This window comes from Centruroides vittatus, unplaced genomic scaffold (genome assembly GCF_030686945.1).
Source record: "Centruroides vittatus isolate TY-2023 unplaced genomic scaffold, ASM3068694v2 contig_784, whole genome shotgun sequence".
Taxonomy (NCBI): Eukaryota; Metazoa; Arthropoda; class Arachnida; order Scorpiones; family Buthidae; genus Centruroides; species Centruroides vittatus.
Genome location: NW_027122505.1, coordinates 276,095 through 295,850, shown reverse-complemented (window position 1 = coordinate 295,850; position 19,756 = coordinate 276,095). Strand labels below are relative to the sequence as shown.

The following is a 19,756-nucleotide window of genomic DNA, read 5'->3' as shown; positions in this document are numbered from 1 at the left end:
CACATTCTCTTAAAATATGAAACAAGGAAAAGTTGTTAGAATTAAAAAAGATTTATTGTGTTGTAAAAGTTTATTTTTGCCCGATTAAAACTCATTTAAATATTCTTTAATGATCCAATCATTAAAGAATATTTAAATGAGTTTTAATCGGGCAAAAAGTCTTCTTTTGACACGTCACTTAAGAGGGAAAATATGATGTTGAAAATCTATGGTAAATGAAATTAATTTTAATTATCAAAAACGTATTAGTCCTGACAAAAGACTTTTGTGTATCAAAAATATTTGTTTTTACACTATTGTTAACAAACTGAAATTCTAATTGGACTACAATTTGAAAAAATTTTAGACCTATAAATTTCCACTGTTGTCCGTCTGTCTGTCTTTTCTTAATCTCGAGAAGGGTTTAGATAAATGAAATTCAAGACCTGGTATGGAAAGCTTAGTGACAAGAGATTCCGATTAACTATATACGAACTTCTGATGCAAACCAGAAGTCACGTTACTTCAATTCAAAAATTTTCCCCCGAAAAGAGTTAGCTAAATGACTGGCACGATTCCACTGCTAATGCAAAAGTACGACATGCAGGAGCAAGACGCTACAGTTCTAATTTGAGGTAAAGAGCATATATTTTAAATTAAATAAATTAAAAATAACTGCAGCCCAGCATTGTGATGATGTCACAATAAATAATTGCTTGTTGTAACTTTTATTTATATATTAAAGATTTTTATTGAAATAAAATAACGTGCAATTAAAAGAATAGCGTAACTTTAAAAATTAGTTATGAAAACTTCTTTTACGTGTTTGCCATGTTGTTTACTACAGATAGCACATTTGTATCTTTCATATCAACCAGCGTGCTCTACTAGTGGCTCTCCACAACAGTAGAATTTATTGTTGCTTAGCTCGGCTGCAAGTTCATGGCCACGAGCAAAGCTCCTCTACCATTATTTACCATATTTTGAGCACAGGCACCCCAAGTTTCGATCATGCAAATAATATATGAAAAGTGGCATGCACTAGATGCATTTAAATTGATTAAAAAAAAAGAAAAAATTTATCATTATTTTATAGTACAGTTAAACTTTTATACAAATTTTAAAAATGAAACAATTACATAAAGGAAAATGTAATCAACAACCAAGTATAATTTTCCTACCATAAGTTTTAGTCAAAAGGTGGAGGCGTAATCAACTAATTTTATTAAATTAGTAGCTTAATATAGCCTAAAAAATCCAGCATAGAAAACACTTTTTTTTTTAAATTTTTGTTATAAATAATGTAAATATATCTATTTTTAGTGTGAGCCACAAATGGTACATGATAAGTGAAATTTAGAGTAAAATAATAAACTGTCATGTACCATGTGCAAACACTAGAGAAAAAGGAAAATAAAAAAAAACCTACAACAATCAAACTCATCATAAATATCATCTTTGTGCTCTAAAAACAATTATAAATGCACAACATGCATGTTTCGGGGAAAAATATGGAAAAAATTCTTTACATAGCAAACATGTAAAATGAATTCTAAAATAATACTACTGTATTCTTTACATTGCATTACTACAAATACACTTTATTTTAAAGTTTTGTTTCTTATCATAAAAATTACACAAATTTGAATAAATAGAGATGTAATTTTTACTTTTTTGTAAGAGAAAAGTGTCTGTAATTTTTCTAATGTAATATATTGTAATTATTATAGCAAAATAAATTTTAAAAAGTTACTAACTGCTGCAACGTCCTCTTGACTACTTAAACTAAAATGTGCTGTTCCAACTAAATAAACTTTGCTTCCCTCTGGTGTTCTCAGTAACGTGACTGTTTCGGGTAACTTTGGATTTTCTTCACGAATTCTCCACACTTTCTGGAAATGACATCTTGGATCGTCATCCAGTTCGGCATTATCTTCTAAGTCGGATTCTGAACCACTTCCGTCCATCTCATCTATAATATAGTAATGAAGTAGATTATATTTGACATTAAAAAAATTTATAAAATTTTAATTATAAAAACATGTGCAAAATTCGAAAATAACCAATAAAATAATATACAGTAGAGCAGGGGTGGCCAACTTTTGTGCACATAAGATCTACTTTTTATTGTAAAAATGTGTCGCAATCGACTTGTTGTCATAGGCATAGTCTAAGTGGGGAGAGGGAAGTGTGAAATACATACTATATGTTTATACACTGTTTCAGTACGAAGTGCACTCACTGCTTATGAGTCGAGTCATAACTGCATGCATACAGTTGCGTTCGGTTACAAATATAATACATTAAGTCAAGACATTGCTAGCAATCGACCAAAATTGGCTTGGTGATCGACGTCGATCGCGATGACTAAGTGAGGCCCTACATCAAGAGAGTCATCGACTTGTTGGCCACCCCTGCAGTAGAGCATCGATTATTCAACCCCCGATTAACCGACTTACCGGTTAACCGACCGCGTTCTAGTCGGCAAATTCAAATGTCTGCTAATGATGTGGCGCTACAATATTTGGTTATGTCTTGGCTACTTTAATTATTATTTTTGTTAAATTTTTGCATGTTTTAGCTGGCAGCACTGGCTCGACCATGATAGGGAGGCTAGTATTTAAACCAGGCCTAATACACTACACTAATAATGTATTTTTTCATACTTTTCGGTTATCCGACCAACCCCAGTCCCCAATTAAGTCGGATAATCGATGCTCTACTGTATTTTAAAAAAGTGAAATCATCACTAATGTAAAAAGTCCTCAAGTATTAGACAACTGCTTGCTAATTATATTAAAAAGAACCAAGATGTGTAAAACGAAGTTTCTGATGGGACAGAGCGATTGGTAAATGAAATTTGAGAAACATTCGAATCTGTAACAAGAGCTGCGCGTGCATATTCATAGGGTATTATTCATATTACGCTTGAGGAAGAACTCACAGCAGTTTGAAAACATTTGTGGTAAACTTTTTCTTTTGTTTTTTTCATCACACTGGATACAGGTTCTCGGAGTATGTTATAAAAACTAAACATTAACAATAATACAGTACAAATGCAGCTTTGAATGAGGTGGTTAGAATTGTAGTGCTACGCAACTATGTATTATTGTTATTATTATTATTATTAATTATTTTCTCGGTTTCCTTTTTGTATGTATCGGGTTTTCTTGGTTTGTACCGTGTCGCGTGGAATTTTCTTATGATGTCACCTTAGGATACGTGAGAAGCTTTCTGATTGGTCCAGAGTGGGACAATAAGTGAAGCGGACTTCCGGAGAGCGGGAAATATAAATTGAGGGACTCTCACGATTGAGGACACTTTTTGGCTGCTTTTGGATTCGTCGAGGAAGGTTGCCGAGGAAGGGTCAGCAAGGACGTCGGAGTTAGACCGGGAGAACAGGAGTCTAGAAAGGGCGACCACTTTCAGTCGGGAAGCACAATCCGTTTCCATCGTAGTGTAATTGAGAAGTATCAACGAGGGACGTACTTCTGGTGACGTAAATTACGTTCAGGTATCGGAAAGAACTATTAGTTTTGTGAATTAACGTAAAGAAAAGGAACGCTTGGAACTCGAGATCGTGTTGCATTTACTTAACATAATACCGTGATTCGTCGAAGGCTAATATATGCAATTATTGTATAGAAGGAAAATGTGTATGTATATATGTATATAGAGTATTGTAAATTTCGTTAGTTTTAAGTCGTGTATCGTGTAAACTTGAGGGTTAGGAAGCATCTCGCGGTTATTGTACTGTTAGAATAAATTACTGTTGTTTCGCCAAATTCGTGCACGTGTAATTGGTCATTACTTGAGTCCTTAACATACATCCTTATTACATCCGTGGACTTAGATCCATCGGATAATCAACATTGGCGTCCGCGACAGGATATTGATCGGGTTGTTTGTTGTAAAAGGACCGACCAAACGTGCATCTTGTATTAACCCCTCATCCTACTGCCGCTTATATCTGTAATTATAGCCATTGGAATTGTAAATTATATTATTGTAAAACCAAAAGGTTTCGGTAAACTATGGATGAACAAATTACCAGCGGATCTTCAGGGGCAGGGGAATTGGGCAATGTGCCTATTGTAACGGGATTTATGGGCATGATCCCATGTTTTTCGAACCTGCCCGGAGATATTTTAGATGTGAGTAGGTTTTTCCAAACCGTCGAGAACGTCGCGTCGTTGGCAAGCTGGGATGAGACTGTGAAGGTCACCGTAGTTCAAGCCCGCCTAAAAGGTGAGCCCTTGTCTTTATTTTTCGATTTAAGGGACCAGGGCGTCATGAGCTATGATGAAATAAGGAGGGCTCTTATAAAGTGCTTTGGTCGTAAAGAAAAAGAACAGGACCCGTTTGATCAGGTATTAAAGATCTCCCAGAGAAGAGGGGAGAGGGTTTGCGAATACGGGATTAGGATTAAGTCGTTGTTTTCACGAGCGGTGACGCGCAATTCTAATTTAGCGACGCTTCGCGACAATGCTGTTAAGGAATGCTTTATAAAAGGACTACTAGCGGAGATTAGGAGGCAGGTGATGCAGAGGCGGCCGGACACCTTGGATGAGGCGATAGTAAAGGCCGAAGAAGAAGAGGAAATCGAATCGGCCTGCAACAAACGAGGTGGGATAAGTGAGGTATGCGCAAATGTTGAGCATGAAAGGGGGTTGGAGAGAAGGGAAGTACAATTGGGTAAGCGTGTAGAGGAGTTGGAGACTCAAATAAGGAGTTTGACCGAGTCCATGGCATCTTTACTCGAGCACATGAAGGGGAACAATAACCGCGAGAGGTGGGGAAAAGAGCGCCGTTGTTACACGTGTGGTGAAATAGGCCATATTTCGAGAAAATGCAACAAGAGAAGAGGTTTAAACTAGTCAGAGGTCATTTGAAAGGTCAGGCGAATGACCGGTTAGTTAAATTAGAACTGACCAGAAAGATCCACTTGTCAGACCGGGGGTTACCGATTGTAAGAGGTGTAATCCTAGGACGTGAAATTGCTGGTCTAGTAGATACAGGTGCAGAAAGGACCGTAATTAAGAATGAATTGACTGAATATATCAGGCGTGAAAATAGGAATTGGGTGGTCCCAAACAATTCATGTATTAGTGGGATGTCGGGAGCACTCATAAACAGTGATGAGGCCGTAGCAATCGAGTGCTGTTTCCACGATGGGAAAAAGGTATGCACGACAACACCAAGTGTTGGGTTTCCTGAAAGGGCAGGTTACGAGATGATCATCGGGATGGACATTATTTGCCAGCACCCTGGGCTGTTGGTGGGGATCGAATCAGTGGTTAAGGCAGATAAGCAAGGTCGTGAAGGGAGATTTTGTATTAATATAAATAGTGAGGTAGGGGTGGCAGAGGTAGAAAGAGAGGTGTGGAGATTGGATCACCTAGATGAACCGGTTAAGAGGAAAATAATAAATATTTTGAGAAAGTATCCGGACGCTATTGCTAGCGAAATTGCCGAGTTATCTGGCACTAGCAGACATATGCACTCTGTTAGCCTGACGTCGGAACGTCCGGTCAACGTTAGACAGTACCGAATTCCGTACAGTTACTTACCTGGCCTTAAGAAGCAAGTTAGTGAGCTGATAAAAGCAGGTATATGTGAGGAGAGCTCATCGGAGTGGAACTCTCCTATACATGTTGTTCCTAAAAGCTCTGGTGAGATTCGTATCACTTTGGACCTGCGAAAAATTAATGATATAACAGAACCCCAAATATTCCCGATGGCTCGAATAGACGACATCTTATCCCAACTTAATGGGAACAGATATTTCTCGGTATTGGACTTAAAAGCAGGGTATTTCCAGATTCCTCTAGATCCCAAGGTAAGACACATATTTGCGTTCTCCACACCATGGGGAAAATACCAACTTTGTAGGATGCCTCAGGGTGGGAAGAATAGTGGGAGGTTTTTCCAATACATTATGACGAAGATCTTAGCAAAATTTGTCGGAAATAGCTGCTTTGTGTTTCAAGATGATATTGTATTATTTTCACAAAGTTTGGAGGATCATCTTGAGCTTGTCGATCGAGTAATTAGTACATTAAGGGATGAGGGCCTAAAATTAAATCCGAGTAAATGCCAAATATTAGCAAAGGAGGTGAGATATTTAGGACATATTATTAATAGCGAGGGTGTGCGACCTGATCCCAACAATGTTGAGTCGATCAAGAAAGTGGAAACACCTCGTAGTGTAAAAGAGGTCCGCAGTTTTCTCGGTGTGGTTGGATTTTTTCGGAATTTTATCCCGTCGTTTTCCGATATCGCTGCTCCATTAACAGAACTCACCAAGAAAGGGAAGAGATTTTTATGGAGCCCAGAATGTCAGAGAGGTTTTGAAAAGTTAAAAGAGGCAATAGCAAGCCCACCAATTCTAGCTCACCCGGATTTTGATAGACCATTCTATTTGCACACTGACGCATCTGACAACGCGGCAGCTGCGGTGCTCGAACAACGGCACGAAAAGGGACTGGCTCCGATAGGCTATTTTAGTAGGAGATTTCAAGGGGCAGAAATCAATTATTCCACAATTGAGAAAGAATGTCTAGCAATTGTTTTAGCCTTAAGACACTTCAAATTTTTAATTCTAGGCCAAAAAACGATAATACTCTCTGACCATAAACCCCTTGTGTTCCTTAGCAACATTCAAAATGGGAGCAAGCGTCTGACTCGTTGGATAATGGAGATTATGGACTACCATATAGAAGTCCAACATGTGAAAGGCGTTGACAATAAAGTAGCGGACTTCCTTTCGAGGAACGTTAACGGGGTTCATCACTTCGATGTTGAATCTACAAGGGCTGTAATCCCTAATAGATACGAGATTGGTTTATCACAGGATCGCGATGAAACTTTTGGCCCCATAAAAAGGGATTTACTGAGAAGCCCCGGGAATAGAAATATTGGGAGCTATATGCACCAGTATGTAGTAATAAGCGAATGCCTGTATAGAAGAAGCCTCTTGAAGTCCCGTGACAAGTATGTTAGCCAATTATGCGTAGGGGAGGATCTTGCTAGGGAAGTGATTAAGGCTGTTCACGAAAACAATCTGTCGGGGCATTGGGGCGTGCGAAAAACTATAATTAACATTGAGAAACACTATTATATTCGGAATTTGAGGGAGAAGGTCGAAGGTGTCATTAAGACGTGTGAAAGGTGCCAGAGGCATAATGTACACAAAGGAAAGGCTCCTTTCCAAGAAAACGAGACGGCTGAGGCACCTTTCCAAAAGATTGCTGTGGATATAGTAGGACCTATCCGCACATCGAGCAGCGGTAACCGATTCATCCTTGTAATAGTAGATATTTTCACTCGTTTCGTCGAAGCACACCCTTTGAAGGACCAAACTGCATGGTCTGTGAGTAATACAATATTTAATGAAATCGTTTGTAGGTACGGTGCCCCAGAAGTAATTATTTCCGATAGAGGTACCAACTTTCTATCATCTTTATTCTCGGACTGTTGCAAGTGGTTAGGAATTAGGAGGAACATTACTACCGCTTATCGACCTTGTGCGAATGGCACGTGCGAACGGGTGAACAGATCGTTAGTCGAAATGATAACTAAATCCTCTGACGATGGGAGAGTCGAATGGGATGAAATGATACCTTCTGCATGTTTTGCCTATAACAATTCGCACCACACTGCCATAAATGAGTCACCTGCCTTCCTCTTGTATGGTGTTGATCCCCGTACCCCTAATATCGAATACCTGCCTGATGATATGTCTACCGATGAGCGTAGGGCATTCCTGGTCACGAAACTCCGTGCATTACGGGAAAATGCGAGTATCCATGCGCGAAATTACAACAAGAAAGGAAGGGATTATCGAAGCAAAGGGAGAACATTAGTAAGTTTTTCGGAAGGGCAGAGGGTTTGGGTGAGAAAGAAAGGTGTTAAAGGGAATAAGTTTTCTTATAATTATAAAGGACCCTTTCGGATCACCAAGGTGATAAACCCAACTACGTATCGTGTGGAGGGTTGCAATATGAAGGATCAGGAGACTGTCCATGTCGATCGCCTAAAACCTTGCTATGGCTATCCGATTTGTAATAAGAAAAAAAAGAGGGAGGATAGAGGAATTGTACTGGAGGATGATGATGAAGTCCTGGATGATCGGTTGGTGAGGAGACGTGGGGTGGTCACTAACACGCAAGGTGTTGACACAAGTGGTGTGCAGAAGTGCACTGACCTTGAGGTGCGTAAGAAACCTTATAACCTACGTGAACGCAAAATTGATTTCCGTAGTTTGCACTACGGGAAGTGAGTCGCTTGGGGGGGGAGATATGTAGTGCTACGCAACTATGTATTATTGTTATTATTATTATTATTAATTATTTTCTCGGTTTCCTTTTTGTATGTATCGGGTTTTCTTGGTTTGTACCGTGTCGCGTGGAATTTTCTTATGATGTCACCTTAGGATACGTGAGAAGCTTTCTGATTGGTCCAGAGTGGGACAATAAGTGAAGCGGACTTCCGGAGAGCGGGAAATATAAATTGAGGGACTCTCACGATTGAGGACACTTTTTGGCTGCTTTTGGATTCGTCGAGGAAGGTTGCCGAGGAAGGGTCAGCAAGGACGTCGGAGTTAGACCGGGAGAACAGGAGTCTAGAAAGGGCGACCACTTTCAGTCGGGAAGCACAATCCGTTTCCATCGTAGTGTAATTGAGAAGTATCAACGAGGGACGTACTTCTGGTGACGTAAATTACGTTCAGGTATCGGAAAGAACTATTAGTTTTGTGAATTAACGTAAAGAAAAGGAACGCTTGGAACTCGAGATCGTGTTGCATTTACTTAACATAATACCGTGATTCGTCGAAGGCTAATATATGCAATTATTGTATAGAAGGAAAATGTGTATGTATATATGTATATAGAGTATTGTAAATTTCGTTAGTTTTAAGTCGTGTATCGTGTAAACTTGAGGGTTAGGAAGCATCTCGCGGTTATTGTACTGTTAGAATAAATTACTGTTGTTTCGCCAAATTCGTGCACGTGTAATTGGTCATTACTTGAGTCCTTAACATACATCCTTATTACATCCGTGGACTTAGATCCATCGGATAATCAACAGAATCTTATCAAAGCTGTAGCCCATGCTCATAGGAGTAAAAAATTTTTTGAAAAATTAATCGCCTACATTTTATGGGCTAACCTACTCTACCATCTGTTAGTTATTAAATAAATTTGGAATAAGTGGAACCGATGGCCACTATCCGTCTGAACAACAAAATAGAAATTTAAATAAAAAAAAAAAAAAAAAGGTATTTTCTACTGTAAAGAAGAATTTACACATCTTCTCAAAGTAGAAAAACTTTCTAACGTTCTTAGATTTTTTACTTACAAAATGTTTCAAAAGCATTCCACTTTAAATTCAAAATTTAATTCTTTAAAAATACTCATTTTTTAAATCAAATTTCTGATCAAATTGTTATAAGAAGAGATAAAAGGGTAACATCACAGGTATAAAGTATATTTATTTTTTGCTTAAAAAACATAAAGACAATGCTATTATAAAACAAACAAAAAAAAAATGGCCCGAAGAAATAGGTAAGCGGGAGAGTAATAATTTGGATAATATAATTAAATAAAATGTCCTGCATCTTATATCAGATATCTTTGACCAGGAAGTAATATACTTTGGAATTTTTCAATGAGCTATAAAAGTTATCATCATTATTAAATATTAATATTGTATTATTTATACTTAAAAATAATTTATTTTATCGAGATAATCTCATACCACATAACAATTATATTTTTTTAATAATAAGTAATCGACCTTCACTATATTATTATTTTATTCACTAGTAGTTATCATAATTAGGATGAGAGAATAACTTATATATCTGGAGATTTATTATAAATTTTCATATTTGTTATTAAACATACATTAAAAGTACGGTCCAACCTCAATATAGCGTCCTTCTAAACTGCCAATAAATACCCGTGAATGGATCTTCCCGATAAATATTAAATACAGAACCATTCTGTAACTGTGAATTACTAAATATATGATTTTGCATTGTAAACATCATCGTCGTCATCAAATGACATATCAACTTATTAATTAGATTTAATTAAAAAGTAACAGATTTTTATAAGATTTAAAAAAAATAACTATATTTAATAGTCAAAATTTCCAGAAGTCTTTATTTGGATCTTTCAAGCAAAAGATACAAAGTATTTTGTTAATCTAGTAGAAAATAAGTGGCAATAATTACAAAAAATGACTTCGTGAACAACTGTTTGCTACATTTATCTTTGATGCTCATAAATTTATTATTATATCAGTTTATAAACATTCAGATATCTTTCATTGTTTTTATAATTAAATAATAACTAAGTACTATTTGCTCTTTTTATACTTGAAAATTTTCAAAAGCTTTACAATAATGTCTCATCCACTTAATATCAGATATTTTCTTTTAATTTGTGTTCATACATTTGCTTATTCAATGATATTTAATTGCTTTGACAGTATATTTTATTACATGAAATAACATCTAAATTTATTTGTTTATTTTCAGATCTATCATCACAATCTAATCTTCATTTGTAACTTGTCTTAAAGCAAGCAAAATAATCACGATGTATTATTGTTTTAAGTTCTTAATTAAAGATGTCTTCTCTGAATTCAAAAATATGTTTATAAATATTTTTTAAACTAATTAAACTTTATAAACATAAAAATAAAAGCAATTTAGCTTGGACAGTTATTCTAGTTAAATACTTCCATGCACAAAAATCTAGAACTACTTAAAATAAGTAAGACAAAATCTCTCACACTTTGTTTCTAGCAGTTTAATCCAAAAGAACAAACGTTTTCAGCTGTTTTAAATGGTCTTCTTCGGGTACAATGGCCGTTTTCGACCGTTTCGAATGGCCTTCGAGTTTGTCATATCTAAAAAAGGCCATTCAAAATGGCCGAAAACGTTTGTTCTTTTGGATTAAACTGCTAGAAATAAAGTGTGAAAGGTTTCATCTTACTTATCTACTTAAATAAATTTCTTTTAATTTCAATAGTTACATTTTGCAGAAAACAACAGTAAAATCACAAAATATATTTTTTCTTAAAATAATAGTAAGTGATAGTCCATAACTTATGTAATGCTATTTTTATACTTTTCAACTACCGTCCCATCCCTATAACACTCTGTAATGCTGTCAACGCCTCCCAATTTCAAAGTTAATTAATACATCAACCCCCTTAATCACACTAAGGAATAACACACAGTATAGGGTAATAAATATTACATTATTTTATTAGTTACATGTATAATGTACAAAGCAATGGCATAAACAGTATAGTTCACTATGCAACACTTCAGAAACAAAGATGAATCGTTCTGTTACCCATGGATTGAGGCTCTAGCATTACATAATGTTTTTGTAAACACCCTCACACCCTTACCTCTTTGTAACACAACAATTACCTGCATACCCATCCACCTATATCTGTATTATGTAATATACAGATAGCAATAGATTACTGAAAAACTAGAAACTTCTTGTGCTTTCAAGTGTTTTTTATCTTTACAAACAACATATTTCTTTAATCTGTATCATATGTTGCAAATACAATTTTCTGACAATAAATATGAACATATAAATAAATTTTTATCCCTGCATATTATGCTTACATAGTAAATTTAGTTAATAAAGTAATTAATTAACAGTAATTTTCAATTAATTTGATAGCACTTTAGCTCATTAGTGATTTGAATAAAAAATTTATTTATTTTATACATATCGTTTATCGCTAGGTTACCTAGCCTAGCTCTGTAGTTTAAGTCTTGGTTTGTGTGAAGTTTTTTAATGATTTGATATTTTTTACAATATTTTTCTAATGCAGCACAGTCCTTAAACATATGAAGTAATGAAAAGTCCCCGGATTTACACCAATAACAGAATTCTTTTTAGAAAAAACAGAATTTTAGAAAAATCTATATAAGTGTTATTGATAAATAAAGAGAATTTGTTAAGTCTGATTTGAATTAATAAATGTTTAATATTCATGTTTATATTAGCAGTTATGTTGTTCGAATCTGTAGGTATATTTAGAGTTTCCAAGTACCAAGGATGATAAACCAAATTCAATATTAAATTTTGGTCATTTATTATAGACTGTGATAAGGCTGATTCCATCATTAGTGTACAGCCGTATTTCCAGTTATCCTCTGAGTTATCAAATATTGCACTTGAAACACCAAATGATTGTACCATGTGCTTGTATTTGAACTTGAATTGTTGATTCGGGTACACATAATTTGATGTATAAATTTTATATTGTCATCGTTGGTATTTATTAATCTGTAATAGAATTAGATCGGTCTCTTCAGAAAAAAAAGGGAATAGTTGATATCTGTTCGTTTCTGCTCTTATGGCATATCCTGGGGCTGTTCTTTCGATTTTAAACAGTTTACGTAGGTAGTAATGTGAAACTTTTCCAGATAATAAAATAAATCGAGCGCTCGTGTCGGACTAGCGTAGGAAAATGAAGGAGTAATTGATACATTAAATGTTTTCCATCTGAAGTTTTAGATCCGTAATTTTTAAAGCTGAACATAAATAAATAACATTGTTGATAAGTAGATTAATTTTTGTAGTAAGGGCTTTCAAATGTAACTGAAAATTTCCATTCCAATTAAAGGTAATACCTAGATATTTTATGTTACTAACCAATTCAAGAGGTTGCCCATTTAAGTAAAAAGATTTTTCTTGATTTGCTAATATTATTTCTAAAAATGATTATTTTTGATTTTGATACATTAATCGATAAATATAGAGAGTTCAGATAATTGTTTACCTTGTTGATCTTACATTGTAACGTTGCACGAGTTGGAGCAATTAGTACTAGGTCGTCTGCGTAAAGTATATAACGGAAAGTATGACCATTGAGGTAAATTCCTTCTGTCTCATTTAAAAATAGGTTATCTATTTCATTAATATAAAAATTAAAAACATATGGTGATAGTGGCTCACCGTGGAGTACACCACGTTTTATAGATATTTCCTGATAAGTTTGATTGCCACGAATAATATTAATTTTGTAATAGGAAAACAGATGCATAATAGAATTGGAAAATTTATTTCCAGCACCAAACAGTTTTAATTTATTAACTAAAGTAGGAACATGTATGGAGTCGAAAGCTTTTGAAATGTCAATAAAGGCTGAATATACAGTAGACTCCCGTATAACGCGAATTCATACAACGCGATGAAAAAATTGCGACTAGTTCTCATACAGCGCGATAAACAGTCCCGTATAACACGTAAGATAAATTTAACATTTTCACATAGTTTCTGATTTTTTGTTTAAAAATGCGAATGTATGCACTTACCTGTTGTTTATGTATGAATAGTGAAGCCGATAATTTAAAGAAGTAGTGGTTTATAAAAAAATAATAATACATACTCATTTAAAGATATAAGAGGAAAATAATTTTATTCAACTTAAAATAAAATTATGCACTTCACTGTTTAACATTTATTCACTATCGGAAGTATCAACAAATAAGTTCCAACGATGCCGTTTTGTTAATATTGGTTGTACAGTACAGATTTATTGACAACCGTTACAATTTACAGAATCCTGAATTTGCATAAATTGATCTGTCATGTATAACGCGATTTCCTACAACGTGGAACGTATCCCCCGCATTATATGAAAGTCTACTGTATTTTCCTGCACTTTTTTGTAAGTAAATCTGAATTATTGAAGTTAAAAAGAATATAGCAGATTCGGTTCCCTTGAATTTAATAAAGGCAAATTGGAATTTTGAAGTCAGTTTTTGTTCTTTTATCCAACATTGAAAACATGCTGCTAGGATTGATGTAAAACATTTTCTTACGATCGGTAGAAGAGCTATTGGGCAATAATTCTCAGGTTCATTCCGGTTTCCTTTTTTGTAAATCATAAGTATTTTAGCCGAGTTCCGAGATTCTGGAAAATTCAACAAATTATAATAATAATTAAATGAATCGAGTAATATTTGTTTAGCTGACGGTAGCAGTAATTTTATAAATTTAGCAGTAATTAAGTCAATGCCTGGAGCCAATTTTGATTTCAGTTTACAAATTGATTCTTCTAGTTCTTCATAAGTAAACAGGGTATCTAATATTTCATTATACAGATTTGTTGATTCCATGGGTGGTAACTTTTCAATATTGGGAAATCTGTTGAAGTAAAGAGACAAAGTTGAGAAATCAATACATGACTGTCGTTCGTAATCTTTTTTCTGTTGTTTTTGTATTGTTGTCCAAACAAAGTGGTTATTTTTATTCAAAATCAGCCGCTGTTGTAATTTTTTAAAATATTTTATCCTTTTGGATTTTAGTAAATTAAAGTATATAGTTTTTAGTTTTTTGTAGTCATTAAATGTATTGTTTGTATAGAATTTTCCGAATTGTGATAAGGTTTTGTTCTTCTTAATTTTTAAAATATAACAGTCGAAGTCGAATCGAGGATTTTTAAATATATGAGATTTTGTATTGTTTATTTTATGTATTTTTATAAAATTTTTTATTGTATTTTCCAATTGTAAATATTTTTCGATTCCATCTTCTAGTCCACTACTTAGCATATATTTAATTCTTTCACTAATTTGTAATTGATATTGTTGATAGTTGTAATAAGTTACTTGGTAAGGTACGGGTTTATTTTTGTAAACTTGATTTTTTGCCACTTCGATAGAAGTTCTTACAGGAAAATGATCTGATAAGTCACAATTTAAAACTTGTATATCCGTACATAGATCTGCCAATAATTCAGTATTGTCAAATCAATTACTGAACATCCAGAATTAGTTATACAAGTGATTTCTGATGGATAATCGTTTCTTATTCTTCCATTCAATATATATAACTGTAGTTGGTAAGTACAATTTAGTAATTGGATTCCTAATTTGTTATGTTTTTTATCCTTAGGCTCTCGTGTGTTTCAAATCAGCATATTCGGTCCCCTATATTCCAAATCCATTTTTTGTGCTATTTGAGCATTCAATTCTCCTATCATTAGAACATATGGGAAAATATTTTTCCATTTTTCAAAATCATTAAAAATATCATTTAGAGTCTGTAGTCGTTCCGGTGGTACGTAGACCGGCATGATTATTATCAATTTTTTATCTAGAAACTTTATATCTGGATTAGTAATTTGTAATGATACTGTTATATAATTAGTGGTTTTCTGAATGAATTTTATTTCTCCAATATTTCTCTTTAGTATCAAACTTAGTCCTCCGTATGGATGTCCTGGGCCCAGTGCCGTAACTAGGGAGGTGCCAGCGATGCCCAGGCACAGGGCGTAGACCCTGGGGGGTGCAGAAATGACCTGGATCAAGTTTTGGGTCGTAGTTACAGACGCTCGCACCGGGCACATAAAAGACTAGTTACAACGCTGCCTGGGCCGTCTGATTTTTGTGCTATTGTGGATATAATTTTGTATTCTTCATTATTTTTTTTATTAAATCTTCAATTGGAGAGGTCATCCAGGTTTCTGTAATATCCAGTATATCAGTGTTTCTTAATAAATATAAGAAATCGTTACTAGTAGTTTTCCTTATTAATCCTTGACAGTTCCAGTTCGTTATTTTTAGTTGTACATTTCCCTAATTTCCATCCTTATTTGTTTCATTATTCACTTTTGTTTTTATTATGGTCTCTGATTTATTGAATTTTCTTGTAGGATATACTCTAAAAAATCATCAGTGTATACTAATTGATTTTGTATAAAGCTTTATGTAATTTTTTGCGATTCATTAGTAGATAATCATCTCGTAATTTGAGTTGAACTTGTTTTTTTAAATCAATATAATATGGTAATAGTGATTTTCTTCTATTACGTGAGTTTTTAACTAAATCGGTTGCCATATTTACATGTTGCCACTCTCCCAATAATTTATTTCGTTTCAATGTATTAAATGTCATTAAAATATTATTTCTCAGTTGTTCCAATTTCAGAGTTGAACATTTAATATTAATTTTAGAATTAGGTATACTATAGATAGATTTTACGTCTTCATTTTCATTGCATGTAATCTTTAGAGAGTGCGTCGAGAAATTCAATAATTCTTTACGATTTACATCCGTTAATTTATTTGCATAATCATATATTATTAGTTTATTATTATTTATAGCATTATTCAAAGTATCAATCTTAAATTGCATTAGTTCTTTATCATTACGTAATTTGGTTAGTTCTAATTCAATCTTTTCATTTCTTTTGTTAATAAATTGCAATTGTTTTTTAAAATTAATTATTTCACTATGAACTATATTAATTTTCTCTCGGATGAACGAAAATTGTTTCAGCATTTTTTCATTACTGATAGTAGTAAGTTCTACAATTTTCAACCATAGGTCTGTAGTTGAAATGTCTGTTGTTTCCATAGTTGTTAGCTCTATCGGAGGGTTTAAATTAAATCTCTCACCTGTCTGAGTTGGCAATTCTGTTCTTATTTCAGTGTAGTCCGTGATAAGGTTTGTCTCCAACTCTGATGATGTTGCATTGTTAGTTGACTACTTCAGACAATTTAATGGTGGGCTACCTCTCTTCGTTGGTGTTTTCTGCAACAGTCCTGGATTTGATTTGATTCCGAAGATTAATAATAGTAGTGGAATTAACTTAAGATTATTCACTTTAGTTGAAAAAATTACACAGTTTCCAATTATTAACAATTATACCGGACTTGGATGAAGTGAGAAAAAAGTCACCAACCATAGTGATGATCGGAGAGCCGCCCCCTTTCACCTTTCTCTCTGATTTATTATAATTTTGATAATTTGACCAAAAATTTCACTAAATAATTAAATCGCACATAATTAGTATAAATTTCTTTATATTTTTTAAATAAAAATATAAAGAAGAATAAACAGCACCTTACCGTATTTAATTTCAGGGGGAATGGTAATACATTTTGTATTCAATTTGTTTGAAAAAATATTGTATAAAGTGCAGTAATTGTAATTACAATAATTGAAATAATTACTTACAATTACCACTAAAGTAATCATATCACTAAATTAAACTAATGCCTTGACGTGATATACAGTACTACGGCTCCACTAACTCCAGTAAAAAGTACAGATATTGTGGGTTCAGCAAAGCGAGCTTTAAAATTAGAAATGACTCATTGGGCTTTTTTCTATCAATCAATTCATTTTTATATAGTTTATTTATTTATCCAAGTACTGTATATAAATTGACATTAAAAAATAAAATAAAATCTAGATCTGGTATAACAGTTTGTCATTTCAGAATTTGGAAAACCGCTCGTAAGGAAATTTTTTAATCAATTAATTAAATTAATAATGTTAATTTTCAGTTATGAATATTAATGATTTTTATAGCATAATTTAATTCTGCAAATGTTTAATTTGATATGAGAAAAATTCTATGATAAATAACAAAAGAATTGTAACACGAATTACAGTACTTTAATTATTTACAATTAACGAAATTCTTCGAACAGAGCTAAAACATTTACATAAATCAGCGAAAACATTTAAATTAAAAATATAAAATAATCATTTAATCAAATATACATAAAAAAACATTTTAAAAATAACTTCGTATTTTTTAATTAAATGATTTAAAATAAAATATTTCTAATTTTATTTGATTTAAAATAATCAACAATTACCTTTTAGATGTAAGTTACATTCAGATATATTTAATATTTCACTTATTTAATTAAACCTATGTATGTAAATATACAAAGAGTGAAATCAATATATTTCCACTGTGACAAAGTTTACCAAGTGAGAAAATTTCACTCTAAAAGAAATAAATTCAATAGCTAAATATAATATTGTATTTAGTTTTGTTTTACCCATAGGTTACATCTAAATTTATTAGAAATGCTTTTGTATAATACATTTATGTCAATATAAAATTTAACATTAAATGATTTATTTCATACACAGGCATCTGCCGAATGGCAAACAGGTGATTTGCCCCACTAGATCAAGCCTTCTAATTGTGGATGAGAGGTTTTGGAAGTTCGAATCTTTTAATTAATTCTCTAAGGAATGTTTGAAAATTCTATTCTCTGCATCACTTAGTAGACCAGTAAATTATCTGATATAAGCTTGCTTAGCCTAATTTAAGCAATATAGTAGAGCATCGATTATCCAACCCCCGATTAAGTGACTTATCGGTTAACCGACCGCGTTCTAGTCGGCAAATTCAAATGTCCGCTAGTGATGTGGCGCTACAATATTTGGTTATGTCTTGGCTACTTTAATATTATTTTTGTTAAATTTTTGCATGTTTTCGCTGGTAGCACTGGCTCGACCATGAAAGGGAGACTAGTATTTAAACCAAACCTAATACACTATACTAATAATGTATTTTTTCATACTTTTCGATTATCCGACTTTTCAGTTATCCGATTAACCCCAGTCCCCAATTAAGTCGGATAATCGATGCTCTACTGTAATTATGATAGTAGTAGTATAACAGTAGATAGATTAATAATGACATTCAATGAAATTTTATTATTTTATACTTTAACTTCATTAGTCAAAGCAGATACCTAATTCAAAATTAGATTCAATTTAGGTCTATATTTAACTAGCAGGTAAGCCCAGTGTTGCCCAGGCAACAAATAAGTACAAACATTAAGATTATTTCATACTTCTAACCCTTCTATTATATTATATTATAGTATTTGATTTATATAACTACAAAGATTATCTTATGTAAGTGTTTATCACACCAAGTAACCAATGTAACGCATTTTAAAAATTCTTTAAATTGTGTACAGTAGAAGAAGAAAATTTTTAAAATGTGTTAGAATGGTCACTCGGTGTGATAAACCTTTACACAAGATAACTTTTGTAGTTATATAAATTAAATACCATGATATAACAAATATTAAAACAAAAACCATATAAAGAGTTGGTTATTTCAGCCTACTATTGTCATATTTATAGATACTCAAATGGTATGAAATGGCACAATTTCTTGGTTAACTAGACAGTAATTATAAATATGATAAATTGAACTTTTTAAGATATATTTTTTTTCTAATATTAGCTCTAACAAACTGTTCCATTCACAGATGAATATCAAGTAGTAATCTGCCAACGAATCTAATTTCGTAAAAAATGAACCAAATATTTAAACTCAGCACCCTCAAAAAACCACTTAAAACATATTTTGTGCTTGCCAGTAACCTTGTATTATGTAATTTTCCTATTCAAATGCCACCTTAACACTGGTCCCATAGAAAGAAGGAACTGCTGCAGAAGTGGATTGAAGTTAATTTGACCAAAAGTAATAGTTGACCTCCACCCAGAAGATAGGATGCTCAACAACTACAAATTAATACTGATCTACTATTAATATTTGAAAAGTGATTTGTGTTGGATAGGTTGTGATGGCTCCAGCATGTGATCAAAGTTGCTATCCTTAATATCTGAAAGACTTCATATAAGACTTGTTTAAATAAATAAAAAAATTGTTAAAATGTGAGAATAAGTACTTTTATGCAATCCCATAAAAGAAAAACAAAAAAATACTGGTGAAACCAGGCTGAAAAAGTAAAGCTCAGCAAAAACATCTGAGTAAAAGAAACTTGAAAGTTGTGGCACAAGAATAGTGGAAGCAGATTTAACAGTAAAACTCAACATGTAAATAAAGTGCACATTACACAGACTACAACTATAGGAAATTTTGAATGAAGGAATGTCACAATATGAAATCTTGGCATAGAAAAAGACTTTAAACTCTACTTTGTGCCTTAAAATCATTG

The 19,756-nt window shown here is 33.2% G+C and overlaps 1 protein-coding gene across 1 annotated transcript in view; it reads right to left on the bottom strand.

Moving 5' to 3' along the window:
- The window catches only part of LOC136981621 (traB domain-containing protein), a 45,286-nt gene that overhangs the window by 8,159 nt on the left and 17,371 nt on the right, over nt 1-19,756 (bottom strand). Inside the window, exon 3 of the mRNA XM_067277953.1 lies at nt 1,737-1,951. Coding sequence (XP_067134054.1) covers nt 1,737-1,951 — 215 coding nt within the window. The remainder of the gene's footprint in view (nt 1-1,736; nt 1,952-19,756) is intronic.